General features: G+C 41.5%; 1 protein-coding gene across 6 annotated transcripts in view; it reads left to right on the top strand.

Moving 5' to 3' along the window:
- Positions 1 to 771: 771 nt before the first annotated feature.
- XPNPEP1 (X-prolyl aminopeptidase 1) overlaps positions 772 to 22,992 on the top strand; it is a 63,925-nt gene continuing 41,704 nt past the window's right edge. The window contains exons 1-4 of one of the 6 annotated variants that reach the window (XM_069098915.1): positions 772 to 909; positions 3,161 to 3,239; positions 4,624 to 4,672; positions 9,424 to 9,548. In XM_069098915.1, coding sequence (XP_068955016.1) covers positions 4,666 to 4,672; positions 9,424 to 9,548 — 132 coding nt within the window. In that variant the 5' untranslated portion in view covers positions 772 to 909; positions 3,161 to 3,239; positions 4,624 to 4,665. Of the gene's footprint in view, positions 910 to 2,939; positions 3,240 to 4,623; positions 4,673 to 9,423; positions 9,549 to 22,992 lie in introns of all 6 variants that reach the window. The other 5 variants (XM_069098913.1, XM_069098914.1, XM_069098918.1 and 2 more) reach the window with 5 other exon arrangements.

Below are 22,992 nucleotides of genomic sequence, written 5' to 3'. Positions count from 1 at the left end.
TTTGCCAAAAAAGAAAAAAAAAAGCTGCCTCTCTTACCTATATCAGTAAACACTTTGTCACCAGGGTTCTGGTTAGGGATATGCTTTGTGAACCGAAAAAAAATATAAATGTGAGCTATTGTTAGGACTGGGGCTCCACTGCTGGGGCTATGTCCCCAGTGCTTCTAGAACAGGCCCTTCCCCCCAGGAGGAGGGAAGAACATGACTCAATCACCCCGTTAAAACTAGGCTGGCCTGGAAAATCCTCAAACGAGCCACAGAGAGCCAACTCCATCATAAACACATTCCAGCGTATTTATTACCGGCGTGGGGGTATAATAGCACTGTCTTGCTTTCTCGTAGACCTAACCACCGTCCCCTTTTCTCTGGGCCTCCTTTGGGTCCCTGAAATCCCACCAGTTCATCTTTGCACGGGGCCTTTCCTTTGAAAACCCTCTATTTCTTTTCAAACAGGAGGTAAGAGAAGGAATAACTGCCTAGCCTTTTGTGTCCCTTTTTTTTTCTTGATTCCTGCGCGGGAAGGAGGATATGCACACACAAGCTAAGAAGGTTCTTTCCCCCTCTACCCTCCTCCTTTTAAAAAAGGGAATTAAGACCCTACTTACACTATTGAAAAGCCAGCAGATGCTCAGGCCAACTACAGGGTACAGGTTCAAGGCCAGCTCTACTTAAGTCCTGGGATCTAGCCTTCTGGAGAATTTCGGGGGTAAGGCAGGAGACCACAACAGGCAAAGGTTTGCGTGACGTCACAGAGGGAGGGGGCGTGGCCCAGGCTTGGGAACGGGGCTCCGTCTCTGCTTTGGTTCGCCTGGCGGAGGCTCGATCAGCTGGTCTGCGCTTCCCTGACGTGGGCTAGGGCACGTCACTGCTGCATGGCCGCCTCCTCCGGAAAGCCGGCCGGGGCAAGAGGTGAGCTGAGCTAGAGGCTCTGTGGAATCCGGAGTCCTCCCAGCCCGGGCCACGTTGGGGCATTAGGGGGTTGTGGTGCAGCGGGGTAGGGGCCAGGGAGAGAGTGCAGCAGGACAAGGGTGGAAATGCAGCGCATGCAGCTCCGGCTTTGTGCTTACTGCAAGCGTGCAGTCCATTTCCTAGGGAGGCCTCCTGATGCTTAGAACGGTCAGGCTTCCTGGAGCAGGCTTTATGTAATCAAAGCCAGGGCGGAATTGGGCTAAGAGAAGACTAGCTAGTCTTGGGTCAGACCCACCTGGCCGGTGGGAAGTAGAAAGTGCTCCACCCTTTACTTTGGTGTAGGTTAGGTAGGAATGGGGGTTGAGGACAAGAGAGACTATGGTAATTTCATTTGGGGCACCTCCCTTCTCTTCCTGGGGAGCGCTAATCCTGCCCTTGGATCAGATTTATTGAAACAGAATCATAAAACTGGAAGGAACCTTAGAAATCATCTAGTTCAATCCCCTCACTTTACAGATGGGGAAATTGAAACTCACATTTGTGAAATGACTTGCCCAGAGCCACACACAATGAAAGAGCTTCAAATATAATCCGAAACCGGGCTCCTAAAATCCAGTGCTCTCCCCCCACTCCAGTAGTTCAAACCCAGGCAATAAAAACACCGGCCTGAAAATCAGGCAGTAATAAGTTTTATAGATAAAACCGACAATGTTAGCACTCTTAGGGGTTTTAGAAGTCAGATGTCCAGCCTCTTCATTTTGCAGATGGGGAAATTGAGACCTAGAAGGATGAAAAGTGAGTGGTAGTAGACCTCAGATTAGAACCCTGGTCTCTGGATTCCTAGTTTAATGCTGTTTACATAGTGCCATTAATACTTTCTTGCTTTTTTTTTTTTTTGAGAGGGGAAGCTAGGGCAATCTAACCTAACTTGGGTTAAGTGACTTGCCCAAGATCACACGGCTAGTTTTTATTTTTTGGTGTGTGTGTGTGTTAAGTGTCAGAGGCCGAATTTGAACTCAGGTCCTCCTGACTCCCAGGCCAGTGCTTTATTCACTGTGCCACCTAGCCACTCCACCATTAGTCCTTTCAAGACTTTTAGGAACAGGAAGGGGTTTTCAAATCCTGACCAATGGTTTCCTCTGAAGTAGGAGGATACTGTTGGGATACTCTTCCTCCTTAGTCCAGCTCAATTTTCTATGGGGAGGGATGGTTCTAAAGGTTTTTCAATTGGTAAAGCATTTCAGTCCCCTCCTCCAGGGGAGGTTTTGTTTTTTTTTTTAAAGATTAGAGCTGCTTAAGGCACAATGAAAGAGCAGAGGATTAAGTTACAACTCCTTAAGGCAGAAAAGCAAAAGGCCTGCATAACTCTAGAGAGGGGGGTTAGTCTGCCTCCTGAATAGTGAGGTTGGCTGAACCTGCTAGGATACATGAATGCTGTCTTGGCATCTCTGGGTTGTGATCTTTGGGTTGTTTGTAAGAGGTCGAGGGGTTTTGACTAAGACAAAGGAGGGACTTTGGAGATGGAGAATCGGATCCCTTTATTTTACCAATGAAACAGGCCCAGAGAGAAGTGTCTTGGTCTTCATAAGCAGGAAGCTGGTTTTAACCCAGGTCCTCTCCTGTGGCAGCAAAAAAAGTAAAATTAAAAAAAGGTTTATAATTCAGTTAATTATGCAAAGACATTTAATTCTGTGTATTTGGTGATTCATCCAGTTTAGCATAACAGATGAGTTTTTTTTTTCCTTGTGAGACTTCTATTATGATATGCAACCATATAGGCGTTGAGTTTCCTAAGTATTGGGATAGCAGTATGATAGCAATGGAAAGGAATGTGGACAATAGATTCTAGTTTCAACTTTGTCACTCAATACCGTGTTACATTAGGCAAGTCACTTAACCACTGTGGGCTGCAGGTTCAATAAGGGGGTTGGACTAGATGTCTCAGCTTCTTGCCAGCACCAAGATTGTGTCACTCTTAAATGGTAAAAATTGAAACTGATAACGTGAAGTTCTTTTTCCCTTACATTTAGTTGACATGTGAAGAGAATTGCAGTCAATCTCTAGAGCAATTTCTTTCAAATCTGATCTCTGGGATCCATTTATCCAATCACAGATTGATATCCGAAGGAGGAATTTTTCCTGACTCAGGAAAAACTGTCTCCAGCTCAGATCGGTGCTGACACTGACTAAAGTTTGCCTTGCTTATTGTGGTCAAAGTCTGCCAAGTCTGCCATTTCTCTTTCTTGGGCAGAAGTCTTCAGACCTTTCTGCAGAGAAGAATAAGGGCAGTTGAAGCTAAGGCAGAGGGGCTGGTATCCAAGGAAAATCAGGTAATCATTCTAAATGTAAAACTGGTATGGACCTCTTCCCATGGTTTCTGGGTTTTTTGATAAAGAAGGACTTTGGAAAGAAGAATTACTTTTGATAGTCAACACAAATCCAGGAAATTTAAAAAGTTGACTGCTGACCCCATTTATCATTGCCTGGGGTTAATAATTTTTTTCTTTTGGGGGAAGATGTAGAAGTAGATGAAATAAATGTAGAGATATAGACAAAGATGGAGACATAGGTAATTATATCCTGTATTCCAAAGGAAACGGGATTTGGAAGTCGTCTGATTAAAAAAATAAAGATAGTGAAATAATGAAGGAAAACTAGAGGACTTCAGACAGTGCTATTCTGATTACTTTAGAAAACCAGAATCCAATGATCATTTTAGAACTGACAGGTTAGCAACGTGTTTTCTGTACACTCCATAGAAATATTCTGTGATATGTGTATTATACAAGGGTGGGGGGACTGGTATCTAGCATTTTGGACTTCCTAAAAACTATAGCAATCTTATTGTTTCTTGAAGACTTTCTCTAGACACCTTTTTGAGGGGCTGCCTTCAGTATCTTTTGAAATGTCTTGGGGCTGTTTGCCTGTAAACTAAATGGCCCCAGATTTCCATCCTTTAGGAAATCTTATGTTTGCTTATACATTTTTTTGTCTCTTCCTTTGCAGTTAGGCTATGAACTGTTAATTCTTTTGTCATGAACACTGCTTTTAACAGCCTTCATACTATTTTAATTTACTACAGATAGGAAAACCGGATAAGCAGGTTTGTTGGACTTGAATTTAAATTAAGAGCACCTCTATTTTATGTGAGGACTTGAGGAGCTCCTTATGAATATAAAATGCTTGGGCTTTGTGACAGCTGTTTTAGTGTCAGAGCCCTGTTATAATTTGAAGGTCTTAACTCCAGAAGCCCAGCTTCATGATAAGTATGTGTGATTGCATTTTAATCCTGTCCAAAGCAGTGTTTTATTCACGTGCTATGATGGCCCATTGTATGTCCCTTGATTCAATAAAACACTGTTCCTTTAAAACTCACAAGGATTTAGAATTATGGAGTTTTTGAGCTGAAAGGAACCTTAGAGATTATTCACTTGAGAAGATTTAGGGCTGCAATTACAACTTTCATTTGTTTCCTTTAAAAAAAACCCCAAACTTAAATATATCTAGTACAGTTTTCCTGTTTGGGGAGGAGAGATGTGAATACATACACATATACATATGTATGTACACATATATGTATGAAGGATAGGATAGAAAGGAAACAAGCATTTAAGTGCCTGCTACATCCTGGAATTTTGCTAAGCACTTTATAAATATTATCTCATTTGATCTTCACAACAACTCTGAGAAGTATCTCCATTTCTGTGTATACAGGTGAGGAAACAGATAAGCAGAGGTTAACTTGCCCAGAGTTACATGGCTAGTAAGTATTTGAGGCTGGTTTTGAACTCGGGTCTTCACTGCCTCAAAAAACAAGCAAATAAAAAAACCTAGATAGCAGAGAGTGGTGAGATAGACTGTTAGGAATGGAAAGGACCCTTGACTCAAGTGTTCCAACTTTTTCATTTTATAGAGGTGAAAACTAATGCCTACAGAAATGAAGTGACTTGGCCAGGTTTTCACAGTTTTGTTCTCAGTCCAGTAATTTTTGCCTTTTATTGATGGGGGCTTGGGAAGGAGAATGCACAATTAATTTTTTTTAAGTTATTAAAGTGGTGTAGGAAAGGCTACTGTTGATCCACTTTTTTCCTGTGCATCTGAAAGGGTTTCCAGCCCTTAGGGTCTGAGTAAACTGCCATCCTTTCTGCTGCTCCTGGGGCAAACCCCAGCTGGTTCTCTTGCTGTAAAATGCATGACCAGGTGAGGTGGGAAAATTAGGGAATCCCATTTATAAGCAAACTCAGTGGATGTAATGTGATTTTTCAGAAGGTTCTTTTCTTTCTTTTTTTTTTGTTGCTTTTTGGAAGGGCAGTTGGGGTTAAGTGACTTGCCCAAGGTCACATGGCTAGTTGTTTGTGTTAAGTATCTGAGGCTGGATTTGAACTCAGGTCCTCCTCACTGAGCCCTATGTGACATTTTGAACTTAGCTTTTTGGTACTGGGCTTGTCCTCCACTTATCTTATGCACATTTGTCTTATCTCTTAAGAATCATGAAATCTCATTGAGAATGTGGGCAGATAATAATAATTAATTATAGCAAGGATGGGTTCCCTCATAGGAACGTGGCTCTTCTCCTTCATGTAAGAGTCTCCCTCTACTTTATTCTCTTTGCTTTGAAAAGATCTTAGATACAGAATCCTGGGTGTCTTTTTCTGGGCAGACAGAGGGTAATTTTTAGCTAATATTGGAAATGACCAAAATGAAAGAGATGAGGGTGACTCATTCTTCTATGTAACAAGAAGCCTCCTTTCTTTCTGGCCTAACTGTACAAAGGTACCCAGCCTCAGAAACAGTATCCAAGGGTGGGAGGCTCCACCCTACATTTATCTCTACTCCTGCCTTATTTCTTGGATACACTGAAACCAAAATTGTTCTGCTTTGTGTTCCTGAACACACCATGAGTTTTCTTTTCCTTGGCCCTTCATTTAATCTGTAAGCATCTGTTAAGTCTTTCTGTATATTACCACTGTGTTAAACTTTGGGAATGCAGAAATGGAGACTAAAGAGACCTTATTCTTGGGGAGCATAGTTTATATTCTCTTGGGGAAGTAACATGTACATATGTAAGTATATGGGCAGCTAGGTGGCTCAGTGGATAGAATGGACCTGAAGTCAAGAAGACTCATCTTCCTGAGTTCAAATCTGGCCCCAGACACTTACTAGCTGTGTGACCCTGGGCAAGTTGCTTAACCCTGTATACCTCAGTTTCCTCATCAGCAAAATGAGTTGGAGAAGGAAATGGCAAACTATTCTAGTATCTTTGCAAAAAAAAACCCAAATGGGGTCATTTCAGTCACATTTCAGATGTGACTGAAATGACTAAACAACAACATTATAAGTATATACAAAATAGATATCAGATAATGTCAGGTGGTTCATGAATTTGGATGGGGAAAAATGGGCATCTTTATTTTCACTTACCTCTGACTGAAATTTAACATTTCTTTCAATTATGAATTAAACAAATAAACTTTATTCTGAGAAGTGGTCGCTAGGCTTCACCAGATTTCCAAAAGAGGACCATGACATAAAAGAGGTTAAGAACCCTGATACATATGGCAGTGCATGAGCTAGATCTTGAGGGAATCTGGGATTTGTAGAGAAGAGGATGAAATGCATTTTGGGTGTGGAAGATGGTCAGTGTAAATGCACTGAATAGGAAATGGAGTTCCGTGTATAAGGAACTGCAAGGACAGTTTAACTAATATTAAATGCATGAAGGGGAGTAATAAGGCTGGAAAAGTAGTCAGGAACCAGACAGTGAAGGGTCAAGTTGTCATGCATTTATATAATGATAGCAGACATTTATATAGTTTTTACTGTGGGCCAGGCACTGTGCTAAGCACTTTACAATTATTATCTCATTTGATCTTCATAACAAACCTGGGATGTAGGTGCTTTAATTATGCCCATTTTGCAGATGAGGAAAACTGAAGCAAGAGGGTGTAATTGACTTGCTCAGGTAACATACCTAGTAAGTATCTGAGGTTGGATTTAGGCTTAGGTCTTCTTGATTGTAAGCTCAGTACTCTACTGCAGCACTTAGCTTCCCATGGCACTTACTATGTTTTAGACTTTGTGCTAAGCCCCGATATACAAATGGGAGCAGAAAGAAAGATGGTCCCTGCCCTCTGGGAGCTTACTTTCTAATGTGGGGAGATAAACACATAAAAGGAAATTGGAGATGGGGTGGAGAGGGAAGAATCAAAAGGGAAGCCTGGAGAGACATGAAGGATGGCCTGATCATCCTCCTTAAAATGGTTGTGTTATTTGTTCTTCCTTTTCCAAGAGGACCATGACATCAGGAAGGTGATGCCATGATTTGTAAGAGAATTTAAGTGAGGGAGGGCTATGCAAAGTCACCAGCCTCACACTCTCCTCCAGAGCCAAAATAAAGATCAAGGTGACTGGAGATGGCTCTGGATGCCTTAAAATGGAGGTTCTAAGAAGAACTAGCCAATCAGAGGCAGGAGCTGCAGGGGCCCAGCTTAATTCATGTGTGATATTCAGAACTGGAGTGGGCCTCCAGAGAGAAGTTTCTGGGGCATTGAAGAGTTAATTAAGTTAAGAGACAAAGTCTGGATGGAGAGTTAGGAGTGTAGCCTGGAGAGAAAGGAAGAAAGGACTTTAAAATGTCCAAGAAGTTCAAGTTTGTTTCAAAATGTAATAGGGAGCCATTGGAGTTTGAGTGAAGGAGGAAAATCATTTCGCTAAATGTGTAGAGGGGAAGAGTCTTAAGGCAGGGAAACAAATTAAGGCTACTATAATAGTCCAGGTGAGAGATGATAAGGGCCTGCACTAGGGTGGTGACTGTGTGTATGGAGAGAAGACAGATCTGAGAATAGTTTGGAAGATGGAAACGACAAGATCTGGCAATTGACTGAAAGTGAGCAATTGAAAATGATATTGAGATAGGTAAGTTGGGACCCTAAAAAGATGGGTTCTCTTAACAGAAATAGGAATGTCTGGAAGAGGAGTGGCTTTGGGGGTAAAGTAAATGATCTCTGTTTTAGTCGTTGGGTTTGAAATTCCCATGAGACATTGGTTTGAAATGTCCAATAGGCAGTACATAAAATGGACCTTGAGTATGGGAAAGAGACTAGAGAGGTGTAGAGCTGGGAATTATCTGCATAGAGATGATAAACCCATGGCAGCTGATGAGACCATTGTAGAGAGAGAAGGGAATCAGGTTCAGGGCAGAACCTTGGAGCATTCCCACTGTTAGTGGGTGAGAAGAGTGGATGAGAACAGTGTTGTCCAGAGAGGAGAGAGTGTTCTGGAGGGGAGAGGGGCTTTGCTCACACAGTTTCCTTCCCATGGAATGCTTCCCCCACCCCCTAATCTCTGTTTAAATCATACTGGCCTTTAAGGCCCAGCTCTGTTATTACCTCTGATCTTTTCTTCCAGTGAACTTGTATATCTTAGCTCCTATCCCCCATTTCATATCGCTATTTTTTTTGTGGCTAACCCTTTTAATAGTCTGTAAGCTTCTTAGGTCAGGAATCATATCTTATTTAAATTTGTTTCTACTTTAAAGCTTAGTTCATTGACCTGTACGTAGAAGGTGCCCAATAAATATTTGTTGAATGAAATGTCCCATTTAGAATTTCAACATTCTTACCTGACCCTCTTTAATGCACATCAGAGTTAAATGTAATTACCTTTCATATAGTTCATCTGGTTTGATACCCTCATTTCATTAATGAGGAAAGTTGAGGTCCAGAGAAGGTAAGATAACTTGACCAGGGTCACATATCTAGTTAATGGCAGTTGGGAGCAGAACCCATGTCTCCTGACTCTCTAGTACAAAGGAATAGCTTACAGTTGGACAGTATTAAAATGAATATTACAGATTAAACTTTTCTTCTCATGTATTACTTACTAGATGTCCTTCTGTAGCAGCAAGCACCCTGGCGTCCCTAGGGTGGCTGCTCACACAGGTTCTTGGATCTGCTTTGTTAAAGGAAAGCAACCCAAAATGTGTTAACAAGCTTACTTTAATCAGTCAGATATGTATCGTTTACCTAGTTCAGGGGAAAAAGGTCAGGGGGGGGCTCTGGACAGCGGCTTCCCAGAGTCCAGATCAAATCACAGAACACTTCTCAAAGTGAGCCCCCAAAACAAAGCTACACATCAGGGCTTATATAGCCTTCTCCTGGCTCAGAGAATGTAACAACCTTATTGACTCACTGGCCAATCAAAAGTATCTACTGAAAAACAAGCCTCCCATCCCAGGCTCCAGGTGCACTTTAGCCTAGGGGCAGGGAAGATCTTCAAAATTTACATTCCCATTACACCTTCTTACTGGTGGAGGAGATTCTAGGTCCTTTTCACAGTTGGTATATCCAAGAGGGGAGGGCACATGGGGGAGGATACATGGTAAGATGTAAGTATATATAAATAGAGAAGGGGCTGAGTTTGTGATGTTAGCTCTCATTAGGGCTTATTCAAAACTAGACATGGGTATATATGGGACAGTGTGGTTTTGAAATGTCCTGTCTTATGTTCTTCTAGACGACAGAATGGTTCCAAAGGTGACTTCTGAATTGCTGCGGCAGTTGAGACAGGCCATGAAGAACACTGAGTATGTGACTGAACCGATTCAAGCTTACATAATCCCATCGGGTGATGCTCACCAGGTACAGGGTGAAATTTGGCTAATGGCAGAACTCCTTTTACCATTTTTTTTTGCTTTATTTCAGTATATATAATGGGATGTAAGTCCTCCAGTTGTCAGCTCTGTCAGAGCACCTTATATATGCTTAATACAGTCATGGTTACCTGGTACCCAACAAAGTACCCTGTATCACAGTTTATGCCTAATAAATATATGATGGTCCAATTGGGCTTCATTTTGACCAGTGACACCCTTTTGTTAGATAGCATTTGCATATTGCCTTAAATTATTGGTGGTTGTTATTGTTGTTTTTCATGTGTCTGCTTCTGGTATCTCTAACTAGACTGTGTGCTCCTTGATGGCTGAAACCCTGGGTCTTAACTTTGCTTTGGATACAGAACTGAGTATAATTCTGATTATTGCATGGATGCAATTGCATTGTTGACTGATTCAAGATGACTGGTCAAAATTGTGATATTTGACAAGAGTTCAAGATCCCCAAATACTCATATTTGTCACTCTTTCCCTCCCTTAAGGTAGTCTATGCCTGTACCTGTCAAGTCTAGTTTTCCAGTAAGATGTAAGTTCTTTCAGGGCTGAAAGTATTTTGTCATCCTTATTATATCCCCAGCACCTCACTCAGTTCCTTGAAGGCAGTAGACAATAAATAATGAAATAAGTTTATACAACATCTTAAGTGACTTGCTCAAGGTTACATGGCCAGTTATTTTTGTGTGGGTGCCACGTATCTGAGGCTGGAACCGATTCCAGGTCTCCCGATGCTGGGGCCAGCACTCTTACTCACTGCGCCACCTGGCTGCCCCTCATCTTGAAGTTTTAAAGTCATTTAACAATTACCCTAGAAGGTTGGTAGTATAAATATTATCTACATTTTAGGAGAAACTCAGGTTTCATAAAGGTTGTGTGACTTATTGTTGACTACCTAGGTGAGTAAATGTAAATGTTGAAATTTGAACTTGTGGTCTACATAATTGTAGATCACACCATGCTATCCTACCTGTTCCTTTTGTCTTGAATCAGACTAAGGTAGTCACTGTAAAAGTAGAGAAATTTATGGAGATGAATTGAATTGACTTGTTCACAGGAAAAAAGCCCTGCTATTAGTTAATAAGGCTAGGTTCCCTTTAGTATCTGGGCTCTCTGTACTCTCTCACATCCATCTGAATGTGAATTTCAGGAGTTGTCTCTTCTCTATCCCTGGAGGAACTTAAGTCTTTTCTCTAATTTTGTAATTACTAGCCATGTATGTTCAGACTTCAGGAAGAAGGGGAGATGTAGTTTTTCTTTTTTTTCTTTTTAACTTTTTGGAGGGAAGAAAGCAGGGCAGTTAGGGTTAAGTTACTTGCCTAAGGTCAAATGGCTAGTAAGTGTTAAGTATCTGAGGCCAGATTTGATCTCAGATCTTCCTGACTCTAGGGCCAGTGTACTTTTCACTGTGCCACCTTGCCACCCCATTTTTTTTTTTCATTTTGACCTTGAAATCACACTCCATAGTTAGCTAGTCTTGGGTAGCTTTCTAGAGTTTGCTTTGTGACTGAGTGGTCAGGGGTCACAGTGTAAGAAATAGAAGAGCTTCTACCTTTGAAGAGGAGTGTGTGGCCTCTATGGGAAAATCGTGGACACAGACCTATGAAAGGGCTGATGCTATTACTAAACAGCATATTGGCTTCAATTTTAGCCACCTCAATTCAGCAAACATGACTCTGAGACATTGTAGTAAGACGTTATAGAATGTCTGCCTGCTGTAGGGGATAAGTGAGTATAAAGATAGGTAGAGATGGTTTCAGCTGTCAGTTAGCTTGCAGTGTGGTAGGGGAGGTGTGACAAATAATACAGATTTCTGTAGTGCCAGGTAAGTGGGAGAAGGGCCCCAAAGAGGTATGAATGAAGCAAATTCAGAGGAGATGAAGATGGCTTCTTATGAGGGGCCCAGGAGAGACATCATGAAGTTGTATTTGAAATCATCCTCAAAGGTAGGGTAGGACTTCACAAGGCAGACATGTGGAAAGGTCATTCCAGGCTGAGGGAATGGTGTGAGCAAATGCACAGCATGGGAAAATTTCAGGAAGAGGTGGAAATCATTTATTTCGGCTGTAGTATATGATACACATGAAGAGGAATAATAGAGATAAGAATAGAAATGTAGATTGAAACCATGCTTTAAAGAGTCTTGAATGCCAGCCTTAAGTGCCTAATTTTAGTAGTGGTCTAGTTAGCATTTTTAATTATTAGGGCCCCAGAAGTAGTTATAGGACCAATAAAATATAGCTTACTTGCATGGGGGTGTTATTGAAGTACTGGCATCTTCAAAGGAGGCTGGCTATTCCATCCCTCCCTGCCCCTTGTAAAAAAAAAGTAATAACAAAATATTCCCCAAATAGATCCCAAAGTGGAGAGGGCTGCCTTAAGTAATTTGTTACCCATCATTGAAGGTCTTCAAGCAAAGACCGGATGACTGTATCAGCAATGCCATATTCACAATGCCTATAGAGATTACAAATATGCTGATATAATTATCCATCACAAAATACGTCAGGTTTGCCATATGGGGAAATAAACTAGAAAATTTATTAAGATACCAAAAGACTGAGTCCCAAAACCAGAAAGTGAAAGCCATCAGAGTAGTTATGACATTGGCACAGGTAGATAAAGTAGAAAGCACCCACATTTTCAAGCCTTTAAAACAGAACAGGCTACCTCAGGCAAAGGTCCTCCTCTCCCCACTCACAGCAACCACCCAGCGCGCTCCCAGCAGCTCTGGCCCCTGGCAGTCCTCAGCAGGAGTCCTAACTAAAAAAAAAAAAAAAAGCAACCGCCGCCAACTGCCAACCGCAGGACCGTTAGCTCGGCTTTTCACTTTCTCTTGCTCTGCTATGTCAGCACGTCCATGGGGCATGGGAGATCTTTAAATCCCATAACCCTTACAATGACTTTTTTTATTTATTTATTTTTAACATTCTTTTCTTTTTAAATTTTGAGTTCCAAATACTCTCCCTCCTACTCATCCCTCCCTCACCAATTGAGAAGGCAAGTAATATGATATCAATTATACATGTGAAATAATGCAAAACATGTTTCCATATTAGTCATATTTTTTTAAAAGCAAAAAAAATAAAATGAGAACATTAACACTTCAATACTTTGCACTCAGATCATCAGTTTTCTCTCTGGCAGCAGATAGCATTTTTTCATCATGAGTCTTTTGGAATTTTCTTGGACCATTGTATTGACCAGAGCAGCCAAGTCTTTCATAGTTGATCATCATTACAATACTGTTATTGTACACAGTGATCTGGTTCTTCTCACTTCACTTTGCATCAGTTCACATAGGTCTTGCCCTGTTTTTATGAAACCACACCTCTCATCATTTCTTATAGCACATTAGTGCTCCATCACAATCATATACCATAACTTGTTCAGCTGTTACCCAATTGATGAGCATTCCTTGGATTTCCAATTCTTTGTCACCACAAAAAGAGCAGTTATAAACATTTTTGTGTATCTGAGTAGATTTCCTTTTTCTTTGATCTTTTTGGGATATAGACCTAGGCGTGGCATTGCTGGATCAAAGGGTATGCACAGTTTTATAGCCCTTTGGGTTTAGTTCCAAATTGTTCTTCATAATAGTACATCGTTCCATTAACAGTTCATTAGTGTATCTATTTATCCTTCATCCCTTCCAGCATTTGTAATTTCTGACAGGAAAGAGGTGGTACCTCAGAGTAGATGACTATTTCTTGAAAATGGCATAAAGGGATTCTGTTTCAGATATGGATTGGACTAGATGGTCACTGACTTCTGTTCCAACTCTTGAGATTCTGTGATGCTCTTAAATTCCTTAGTATGAGTGTGGCTGTCCACTGCAGTTTCCCTTTCAGTATTGGATGCCATATGGCCTTTCCTTCTGAGGAGTGACTTAGAGAGGGTAAACTTGAGTCCCTTGACTTAAGAAAGAAGACACCGATATCTCGGGTTTTCCTGCCTTGTGTGGTGAGCTGAAGGTAGAAGAAATGCTTTCAGGATCTAACAGATTAAACTTATTTATTCAATAAATATTAAATGATTATTATCCTTATATGCCAAAGGATATGTAAATGTAAAAATGAACAGGAAGTGGTCCATTCCTTCAAAGCACTTAGAATCCACTGGTTGTGGTGGTGAGGGGAGCAGACGAGAAAAGATAAATTGATAACTTTAAGATAAGGGGAAAATGTGATAGATGACCTGGGAATGACACAGACTATAGAAGGTATATAGAGGAAGAAATACCAATTCGGGGAAACTTCCCAGTGGATATTATGGTTGAGTTGGCCTTGAAGTTACTCTCCTAGTTGGTGTACATTCCAGCTGAAACTAGTGGGCATGACTAAAATTATCAAGGGAAGAAAAAGCACAGAGATCTTCCCTGCCCCTAGGCCCTTTGATAGGCCTAAGTAACTGAGAACCTTCCTTGATTTGAAAATATACTCAGCCCCCTAATAGGCTGAATGTGGTCACATGGAGCCTGAGGCAAGAGGCTTGTTTTTCAGGAATGCCCACACCTTGTTGCTTTGTGATTGGGCAGTGGGTCAAGAGGATTGTAACATTCTCTGAGAATGTTACAGGAGAAGGCTATGTATACCCTGATGTGAGATTTTGCTTTGGGGCTCACTTTGAGAAGAGTTGTGTGATTTGACCAGATGAGACTCTGGGCAGCCATTGAATCCCTCCCCCCACTTTGAAAATCCAGATGTTGGTGCTTCCCTTTCTGGTAACTGGCTAGGTATGGATGTAATGGTCAGACAGCTGGAAGCCTGTCTGCTGATCTATTTCTCTGTCTGCTTGTAACATGTTTGTATTCTCTGAAGTTCGGGGTGCTGACCTTTTCCCCCTGAACTAGGTAAATGACATATGTTTAATTAAAGCAAGATTGTTAACCCATTTTGATTTGATTTCCTTTAGAAAAGCAGATCTAAGAACCTGTGTTGGCAGCCACCCTGGGTATGCTAGGGTGCTTGCTGTTACACTGTTTCAGGAAACCAATCCATTTTCAACTTTGGCAGGAGTGTTGAGTGTGGAGTGGGGATCACTTTGGGATATGACTAGAAATCTGTCATAGACTCTTGGGATGGAATTGAGAGGAGACCACTCATTGATTTAACAAACATTTGTCAAGTACCATGTTCCAGGTGCTGTGCTAAATACCCCTGTAATCTAACCTAACCTTTACTGGAAGCATGAAGTCCCACTGCTAATTGGGTGGGGTCAGACTGTGGAAGACCTTGAATGTCAGACTGAGGAGTGTGGATTTAATTTGGAAGGAGAAATTGAAAGTTTCTAAGGAAGGAGTGCTGATTGATTTGAGCTATGTATAAGGTAGATCTGCCTTTGGAACTGAACTGAATTGAATTGAAAGAGGACTATTATCACCACTGTTAGTGTTTGACTGTCATGGACCGAGGGCTAGTGAAGTACGTGAGGGAAGAGGGTGTTCACAGTAAAGAGGCTATACTCTGTCTTCATTACATGTGATCATAAATTTAGAGATGGAAGTGACCTTAAAGGTTCTCTTCTCCAAAAGTATTAAACACACAGCCTTTGGGCTGCATGTGGCCTGTAGCACTCCCAGGTGGGCCTGAACCAGATCAACATGTAACTGAAGTATATTTAACAAAATAAAAATGCAATAAAGCATAGATAATATTACATTTTAAACCCAAGTCAATATGTGACTTGCCAGGATCCTTATGGATTCTTATGTACTGCTCTAATCTAGCCCTTTCATTTTACAGGTGAATGAATAAGTAAATGAAAAAGATTTTATTAAGTGCTGTGTGCAATGCATTCTGTTAAGTGCTGGGGATCCAAGTAGAGATGTTGAGGACACCAAGACCAGTAGAGGTTAAGTGATTTACTTATGGCCACACAGTGACATCCTTTTGTGATCTAGTCTGGTTGTCTTCTGGTTCTCCTTCTGGCTATTGAAGTCCTTGTTCCTGAGGCTTAGATTTCATGTCCTGTGGCACTGGCTTATTAAATATTTATTCCTTCCTTTAGCCGCCGATGGTATTTTTCATTTGCTGTTTGTTCACCTTTGGGCTGGATTGAGTACAACTGTGTTGTGTTGGTAGGCTGAATGGGCCTCGATCTCATTCTTCTGATGATCAGCCCGAGTTTCTGCTGTTGTCCCGCTGGTATCTTGAAGTGACAGTGTCTTCTGACTTGGTAACTTGATGGTAACCCTGAGTTCCTTGTTAGTGACAAGTCATTTTTCTGGAAGTTTCAAACAGAAATCATAATTCCAGTTAATCACACAGGAGCATCTTATCTGTCTGTGAGTTTTCCTTGAATGAGGGTTGAAGGTTTCTGGTTGTAGATGAGGTAGAGGTTCCTTCTGAGGTTTTCTTTTGCCTCATGTTGAATTCAGTCTGTGTATTTGCTAGCAGGGGATGTTCTTGTACCAAAGCCAAGGTCAGCTTGATGTTTGATGGGCTTGGGTGCTGTTCTGGAGCCAATTTCTTTTGCAGTCAAGAAAACTGTTTTTCATTGTTCTTTTCAGTGTCAAATCTCTTTTGGTGGGGCTTAATTTTCCCAGAAGGAGTTCTCAAAGGGGACAGATGATGATTGCTGCCAGCCATTAGTCACCTCCCTCCCCCTTTGCCTCCAACTTCATATTTGGGGAGAACGTTTGGAGAGATGTTTTATAGGGGGTGGGGGGGGCTGTGGAGTGTAATAGAGGTCATCTAGCCCATGTCTCTCATTTTACAGAAAGGAAAAGTAACTCCTTTGGGCGTCCCTCTAAAATATTGGGTGTTTTTGGTACCATTCCTAAATGTGTATTCTCTAGGTAGAGGGTATGAGGGGGAATGTTGGCTTAACTATGGCAGTTGTTACATTTGCTTTAGTCTTTGCTTGTCCGGGCTTAACTGAAGTTCTTATTCCTGCCTTCTTGAAGCACTGTTCTTTTAAAAAACCTTCTAGACAATTGTTCCTGTTGTCCTAGCTTGGTTATCTGAAACTGCACATGAAACCTTAATCTTAGCCCTCTCTTGAAAGGGAGGCTCCCTTAAGTGAAGAAGCCTGTGGCTATGTTTTCTGGGACTGAGAGTACTTGGGGGAATCATTGGCTTGTCTGATCTGTTAGACTAACTTCCTCCTTCCGGAGGAAGGAGGCTAAAGAAGTGAAAGTTGCTTTTGCCTCTTTTCCTGGGCAGTCTCTTGGTTGATGGAAATTTTCCTTAGGGAAAGAGGTAAAGAGGAGAGGCAATCTTGAATTCTATCCTTTGTGTATTTTCTGAAACACAAATAAAACACCCACACACTCTTCCCTGCCTGGAGTCTTTCCAGAAATGATTAATGTGACTGCCTAATTATACATGGGTGTGGCACCCTGGTGGTCTGGCTGAGTGACTGAATGACAGTCTTCATTTGGCTGACTTGAGGAGGGGTTGGGGGTGGGGGGCCAGCCTCTTAGGCCAGGAGCCACCCTTTCTATCTTTTTTTGCCTCATATTTAGGACTAGCTATGGTGCTTAGCAGACCTCCTCACTTGGGATGGGAGTGCTTAAGGCCAAGACCTTGATAGTACTGTCCTTCAAGGAATCCTTCCAATTACTCCATTTCTCTGCCTTAAGGACCCCTCTTGGTGTTTTGGACCAAGTATAGCCCTCAGGGTCTTGCTCCATCTGCAGTAGTTCTAAAAAGCCAGCCTTTTTGGCCTTGTTAGTGATTGTGTGTGTGTGTTTTTTTTTAATAATTTTTTTTCCCCCAGAAAAGGAAAGAAAACCAGAACCAGATTTTTCCAGGATCATAGTCTTGAGTAGTCCTGGGGCTGTGTTGGCTTTTGACAGGCTGCTTCTTTGGGCTGCCTCATTGCTATCCTGACTCTGTAGTGGAAGAGCTGCAGTCACTTCAGTCTAGACAAAATAATAATAAAAAAGAAACCAAAGTCTGTATATGACCAAGTGGGTTTGCAGTTGGAATCACAGGAGGCTCTGCCAGTGGCAGCCCAGATATAGAGTTAGCCCTTCATTCAAAAAGTCTTTATTGAGTGTCTGCAGGTGTGTTATTCCCATTAATACCTGCCTAGTTCAGGACTTTATTACCTCTTGTCCAGACCATGCAATAGTCTCCTAAATGATCTGTTTGTTTTTGGTCTTTCCATGCTCCAACCTTCCTAACCTTGCCAGAGGAATCTTGGTAATGCACTATTCTTATCCCACGATTCTCTCTATCCCTGACACACTCCCTGACCTGGCATTTATGCCCCTTTACAGTCTGGCATTAGTTTAATAAAAGCAATGATCCTGGCAGTGTAGCAAAAGCTTTGGATTTGGAGTTGGGGGACTTGGGTTTTGAATTCTGCCTGCTATTCTAAGGCCCTTCCAGCCCTAGATTCTGTAATCTTATATTTTAAGCCTTATCTTCTACTAATCCTCTTCACATACCTTATGCTCCAGCCACAGTGGACTGATTGCTTAGCCATTCCCTAAGAATCCCTTGTGCCTTCCTGCCTTCATTTGTGCCCTTCCTCACACTTGGCCTGTATTCTCTCTTGCTTCCTACCCCCAACAAAATTTTTACATGTTCATCAGTCAATTCCTACTATGTGCCTGGTATTCTGCTATTTATTACCTGTACAGGGAAAACTCCTTCTCAAAGTTCAGTTCAAATCTTATTAGCATTCAATAGAACATAAGCTCTTTGAGGGCAGAGACCATTTAACTTGTTTTTGTACTCTCAATACCTAGCATGATCCCTGTTACTTTGTAAGTATTTGATAAATAAATGCTTGTTGAATTGAATGGACTTGCTGTTCTGTATTGCTACTAGCCAAGTTGATAGTAACCTTTGCATTGTCAAGCAGAGGCAACTTCCAAGGTTCAGAATACCAGCATAGTAACTCTATTTTATTCAGTGACAAATTAAGGCAAAACATTCATAGAACATAGAAAATAAAAATACTATATTCACCAAGTGTAATTCAATAATTTCCAAGTACTACTCCACCCCTGGGCAGTACTTTCTACTTTAGTTTAGTCAATCACAAAGTTTCTCTTCTCAAATGGAGATTAGTTTCCAGTCATAAACAAAGCACATTCATTTGGTCAGTCACAGAGCACAAAAAGGTCAAAAGTTTCCCACCCCTGGATCACAACTGAATTACAATTATCATCAATTTACACCAAGCACCTTCTCAAAAGGGGTAGTAGAGAGTGCAAAGGCCTTCTACCCCTGAGCTACAACAAGGTTAAGATATCCGGCACAGCATTTAATACACAAAGAGAGGTCTTTTCTTCTTGACCTGAGGCAAGTTCTCTGCAATTTCTGTTCCTGGAGAGACAAAGCTTAACACAGCCACTACATTGCCAGTGTCCTCATCAATTCACTCTCTGCCTGCAGAACAGTCTCAGGACCCCTGAAAACATCAGCAAGACCCTCTTCCAGAATTTCTGTAAACATACAACAAGAAAATCCTCCTTCAGGGCTTCTGAACCAATAGCAAGGTTCCAGGACCTCTGCAACAATAGCACTGTCCTTTACCAGTAGATGAATCTGGCAAAACAATATCAAAACAGACAGACAAAATACTGCCATCACAGCCATGTCTCTTCAGTCCTTGGCAGCTCCAAGACTCAAAGTCTTGGGCAGCTCCAACTGGTCCTCAGCAATCCTCTCTCTGCTTCCACAATGCTGCTCCCAAAAGTTCTTCTGGCCTCTTTCTGCTTGTGCCTCTCTAAATCCAGGGCACCAGCTCCTCCTAATTCAGCCCTCTCTTCACATCAACAAGTCTATCCTACAAGCGGGATTCACAAGCTTTGGGTTTTAACACTCAACCTGAAAACCAAGCCAATACAGGGGGATCTTTAAATTCCATTACTATTACACCTTCCCTTTCTGAATTCTTATGGCATTTAATGGTCTGCTTCTCATTTGGCACTTAGCGGGGCAATCTTCAGTCATTCTGATCTATATCTGGCCACTGGACCTAGATTAATTCAGAGGAGAGAGTGAGGCTGGTGACTTTGCACAGCCCTTCCTCACTGTAATACAGTTCATTTGCAAGTCATGGCATTATCTTCCTGATGTCATGGACCTCTTCGAGAATGCAGGACAAATCACACAGACACACACAGCACTTAGCATATCCTAAGTTGTATTGTTGTTAATGCTTTGTAGGTTTGTGTCTTGATTTTTCTATTAGATTGTCAGCTCTGTGAGGGCATGGCCTATGTGATATTCATCTTTATATTACAGTGAGCACACAGTAATAACATTTACTCACAAAATCATCTGGTATTTTTTAGCTAGAAGAGATCCTAGAGATTATCTAGCCTAGCTGTTCTCAAAATGTAGTCCAGGGAACCCTTGGGAGGGGGGGCAGTCCCCAAGACTTTTTTAGGTAGTCTCTGAAGAAAACCTTTTTGTAATACTGAGATGTTTTAAATTCTAATACATTAAATATTGGTAGACATAACTCACAAAAGCTCTTTGGGGAGGAGGGGTCCTTAATACCTTTTAAGGTTATAGAGAGGCCCACTAATCTAGCACAATTACGTCATCTTACAAAAGAGAAAGCCAAAGTTTAGGATGGTAAAATGATTTATTCAGTCCCACAACTTTGTGAGTGTCAGAGCCTAGGCCTGGAATCCTGATCCTAGTTCCTCCTCATCCATTTTGTCACACTGCTTCAGTGCTTGTTGATAATGATTTTATGAAATATAAGCTCTATCCCCATTGCTAATGAGCTTAAAGTCTAGTCATGGCTCAGTAACGAACACACATCCGAATTATGGAGTCTTATAGCTTCTGAGGGTCTTCAGCATCATATCATCCAATGCCTTCACATGAAGCTGTTAGATATTATTATTCAGGTCAGACTAAGGTAACTACTGAGATTTTAAACCTTTAAACAAGGACTTAGTAAGCACTGGCAATGCATAAGGAACTGGGGATATAAAGACTAAAAACACTAAACATTTCTGCTCTTAGGGAACTTTTATTCTACAGGGAGAAAAGAAGAAATGCCACAAACTAGAAGAACTTTAGGAGCCCAGAAGAGGTAGAATGAGTATGGGCTAGAACATTAGGGAGAAGACTGGTGGGAGAGGTAAAAGACTTAAACTGGGCCATGAACCAAGATTTTTGACTTTGATCTGATGTGGAAGGGAGTAGAGGGAAAGGAGGCACTTATCCATGGGGTCACCTTTCTTAGGAGACCAGGGATTCCATGGACCCAGATAAATTTCTGTGGACAGATGTCAGGGAGTCTATGAATGTATGTGGGGAAAAAATACATGTTTTATTTTCATGAACTTCTAAGTGAAATTTTGTATTTCCTTCAATTATAAATGTGTGCAACAAGCAAAACCGAGTCTCCTTATATTGCCCAGGCTTGAAGAGCTGTGGCCACTTATCCTAATATTGTTTGGCAAGGAAGCTTGAACCTTCTTTTTTCTCACCTGGTTCACCCCTTCTTAGCCTGGTGACCTTCTGCTCCTAGAGGGATCACCAGTTCAGTGTGGACTTGGTGCAAACTCCTAGTATCATCTTTAGTCCTACTGTAACTCAGAATGTCCAAATTCAAATAATCCACCAGCTTCCCCTTCCCCCTAGGATTATAGGCTTATGCCTGTATGCCACGCTCAGTAACAAACATTAATCTGAGAAGGGATCCATAGGCTTCACCAAACTGCTTATGGGATCGTGAAACAAAAATAGGTTCTTGAGTGATAATGCTAATTGAGTGTCTCTGACCTTCTAAGTGTTAGGAAGATTTGGCCTACAAATTTTCCTGTGTCTTCTTGTGCTGTCAGTGAGGAAGTGGGAATAATAGCTAGCCTCAGTAGGTGGGGTCTCATTGTCCCACCACACACTTAGGTCATGTCTGGATATCCTTGCTTCAGACCTTGCTTGGATCTAAGGCCAAGCATACATCCACACACTTCTAATTTCTCCTCCCTCTGGAGCAGCATTTATCTTGCCTCTTGTGATTATTGTCTCTAGTTTGGAGACTCAGGCAGAGCCTCCTCATTTTCACTCAGTATTGCTTTGAGGAAAGGAGGCCTTTTTACGGAACCCATAATGCTGAGGGGGAGACATCTTGGCTCTTACCCTTGCCTGAAAAGCTAAAAGCCTTTTGAGGACAACTACAAAACATCAGGGGAAGAATCTCTTTTTATGTCAGATGGTTTTAAAATAGAAGATTAAATCCAAACTCACAACCATGCAACAAAAAACCTCCATAATTTACTGTTAAGTTATATTCCAAAAACCTTTTTCAAAGCTGTTGAAATTTAAGACTTAGTTTCTCATAGAAACAATGTTATACATGATGGTTAAGTTCATAAGACAGCAACAAAAATCTATGTAGTTGGTGATGTTGGCAGAGCTATAGCCTAGAAGATCATGTACTGTGGGAGGGAGGAATAAGAGAAGAGGTCCCTCTTCAATTTGTGAGGGCTCTGAGTTATCTCATGCCAGCAGTATTTTGAAATTGATGAATTTGTTGATGGCGGGAAAAGCCTTGCTTTCCAGATCTTTCCTACCTCTTAGTGTCTTGATGCTTGCTGCCTTAAGTCCCCTCAACCTGACCTCTTGCAAAGTTCTGTGAGGACCTGTCATTCCCTCCCTGTTCTTCCACCTTGAGGTTTGGAGTGGGGGCCAGTGGATAGAGCACCAGATTTGAAGTCAGGCGCCTAGGGTGTTAATGTAGAACATCAAATCTAAATTCACAACCATGTCATAATGACATTGCATTTCAAAGATCTCTTTCAAAGTTGTTTGGAACTTTGAAAATAGTTTTTCACAGAAACAGTGATCCTGGGTAAGTCACTTAAACCCTCTCAGACAACAGACAATGAGTCCCTTATCTGTAAAATGAGAAAACCATGCCAGATCAGGGCTTCTTAACATTTTTTGTGTCAGTGAGCGCTTTTGACAGGCTGGTGAAGCCTATGGAACCTTTCTCAGAACGTTTTTAAATGCCGAAAAAAAAACTAGCTCTATTGAATTCAATTTATTGAACATATTGATTAAAGATATAGTTCCTTCCCTCCCCTCTCCCCCATCCAATGATATAATGTTTATAAAGCACTTAGCACAGTGCCTGGTATGTAGTAGGCATTATATAAATGCTTATTGCCTTCTTTCTTTGGTTCATGGACCAACTGAAATCTCGCCACAAGACTCTAGGATAAAAGCACGTGGACTAGATTGTCTCTGAGTTTCCTTCTATTTCTGTGATCCTATCATTTAGCTAGTTCATACAATTTTCTTAATGGTCTGGAGGAAGAAGGCATTTGTGTTTTTAAAAGAGTATACTTGGGGGCAGCTAGGTGGGGCAGTGAATAGAGCACCAGCCCTGGAGTCAGGAGGACCTGAGTTCAAATCCAGCCCCAGACAATTAACAATTACTAGCTGTATAACCTTGGGCAAGTCACTTAACCCCAAATGCCCCTCCAAAAA

This window comes from Petaurus breviceps, unplaced genomic scaffold (genome assembly GCF_028583685.1).
Source record: "Petaurus breviceps papuanus isolate PSGF00001 unplaced genomic scaffold, PetGlider_PUasm1.0 37, whole genome shotgun sequence".
NCBI lineage: Eukaryota > Metazoa > Chordata > Mammalia > Diprotodontia > Petauridae > Petaurus > Petaurus breviceps.
The sequence above is the reverse complement of the archived record's forward strand: the minus strand, read 5'-3'. Positions and strand labels throughout refer to the sequence as shown.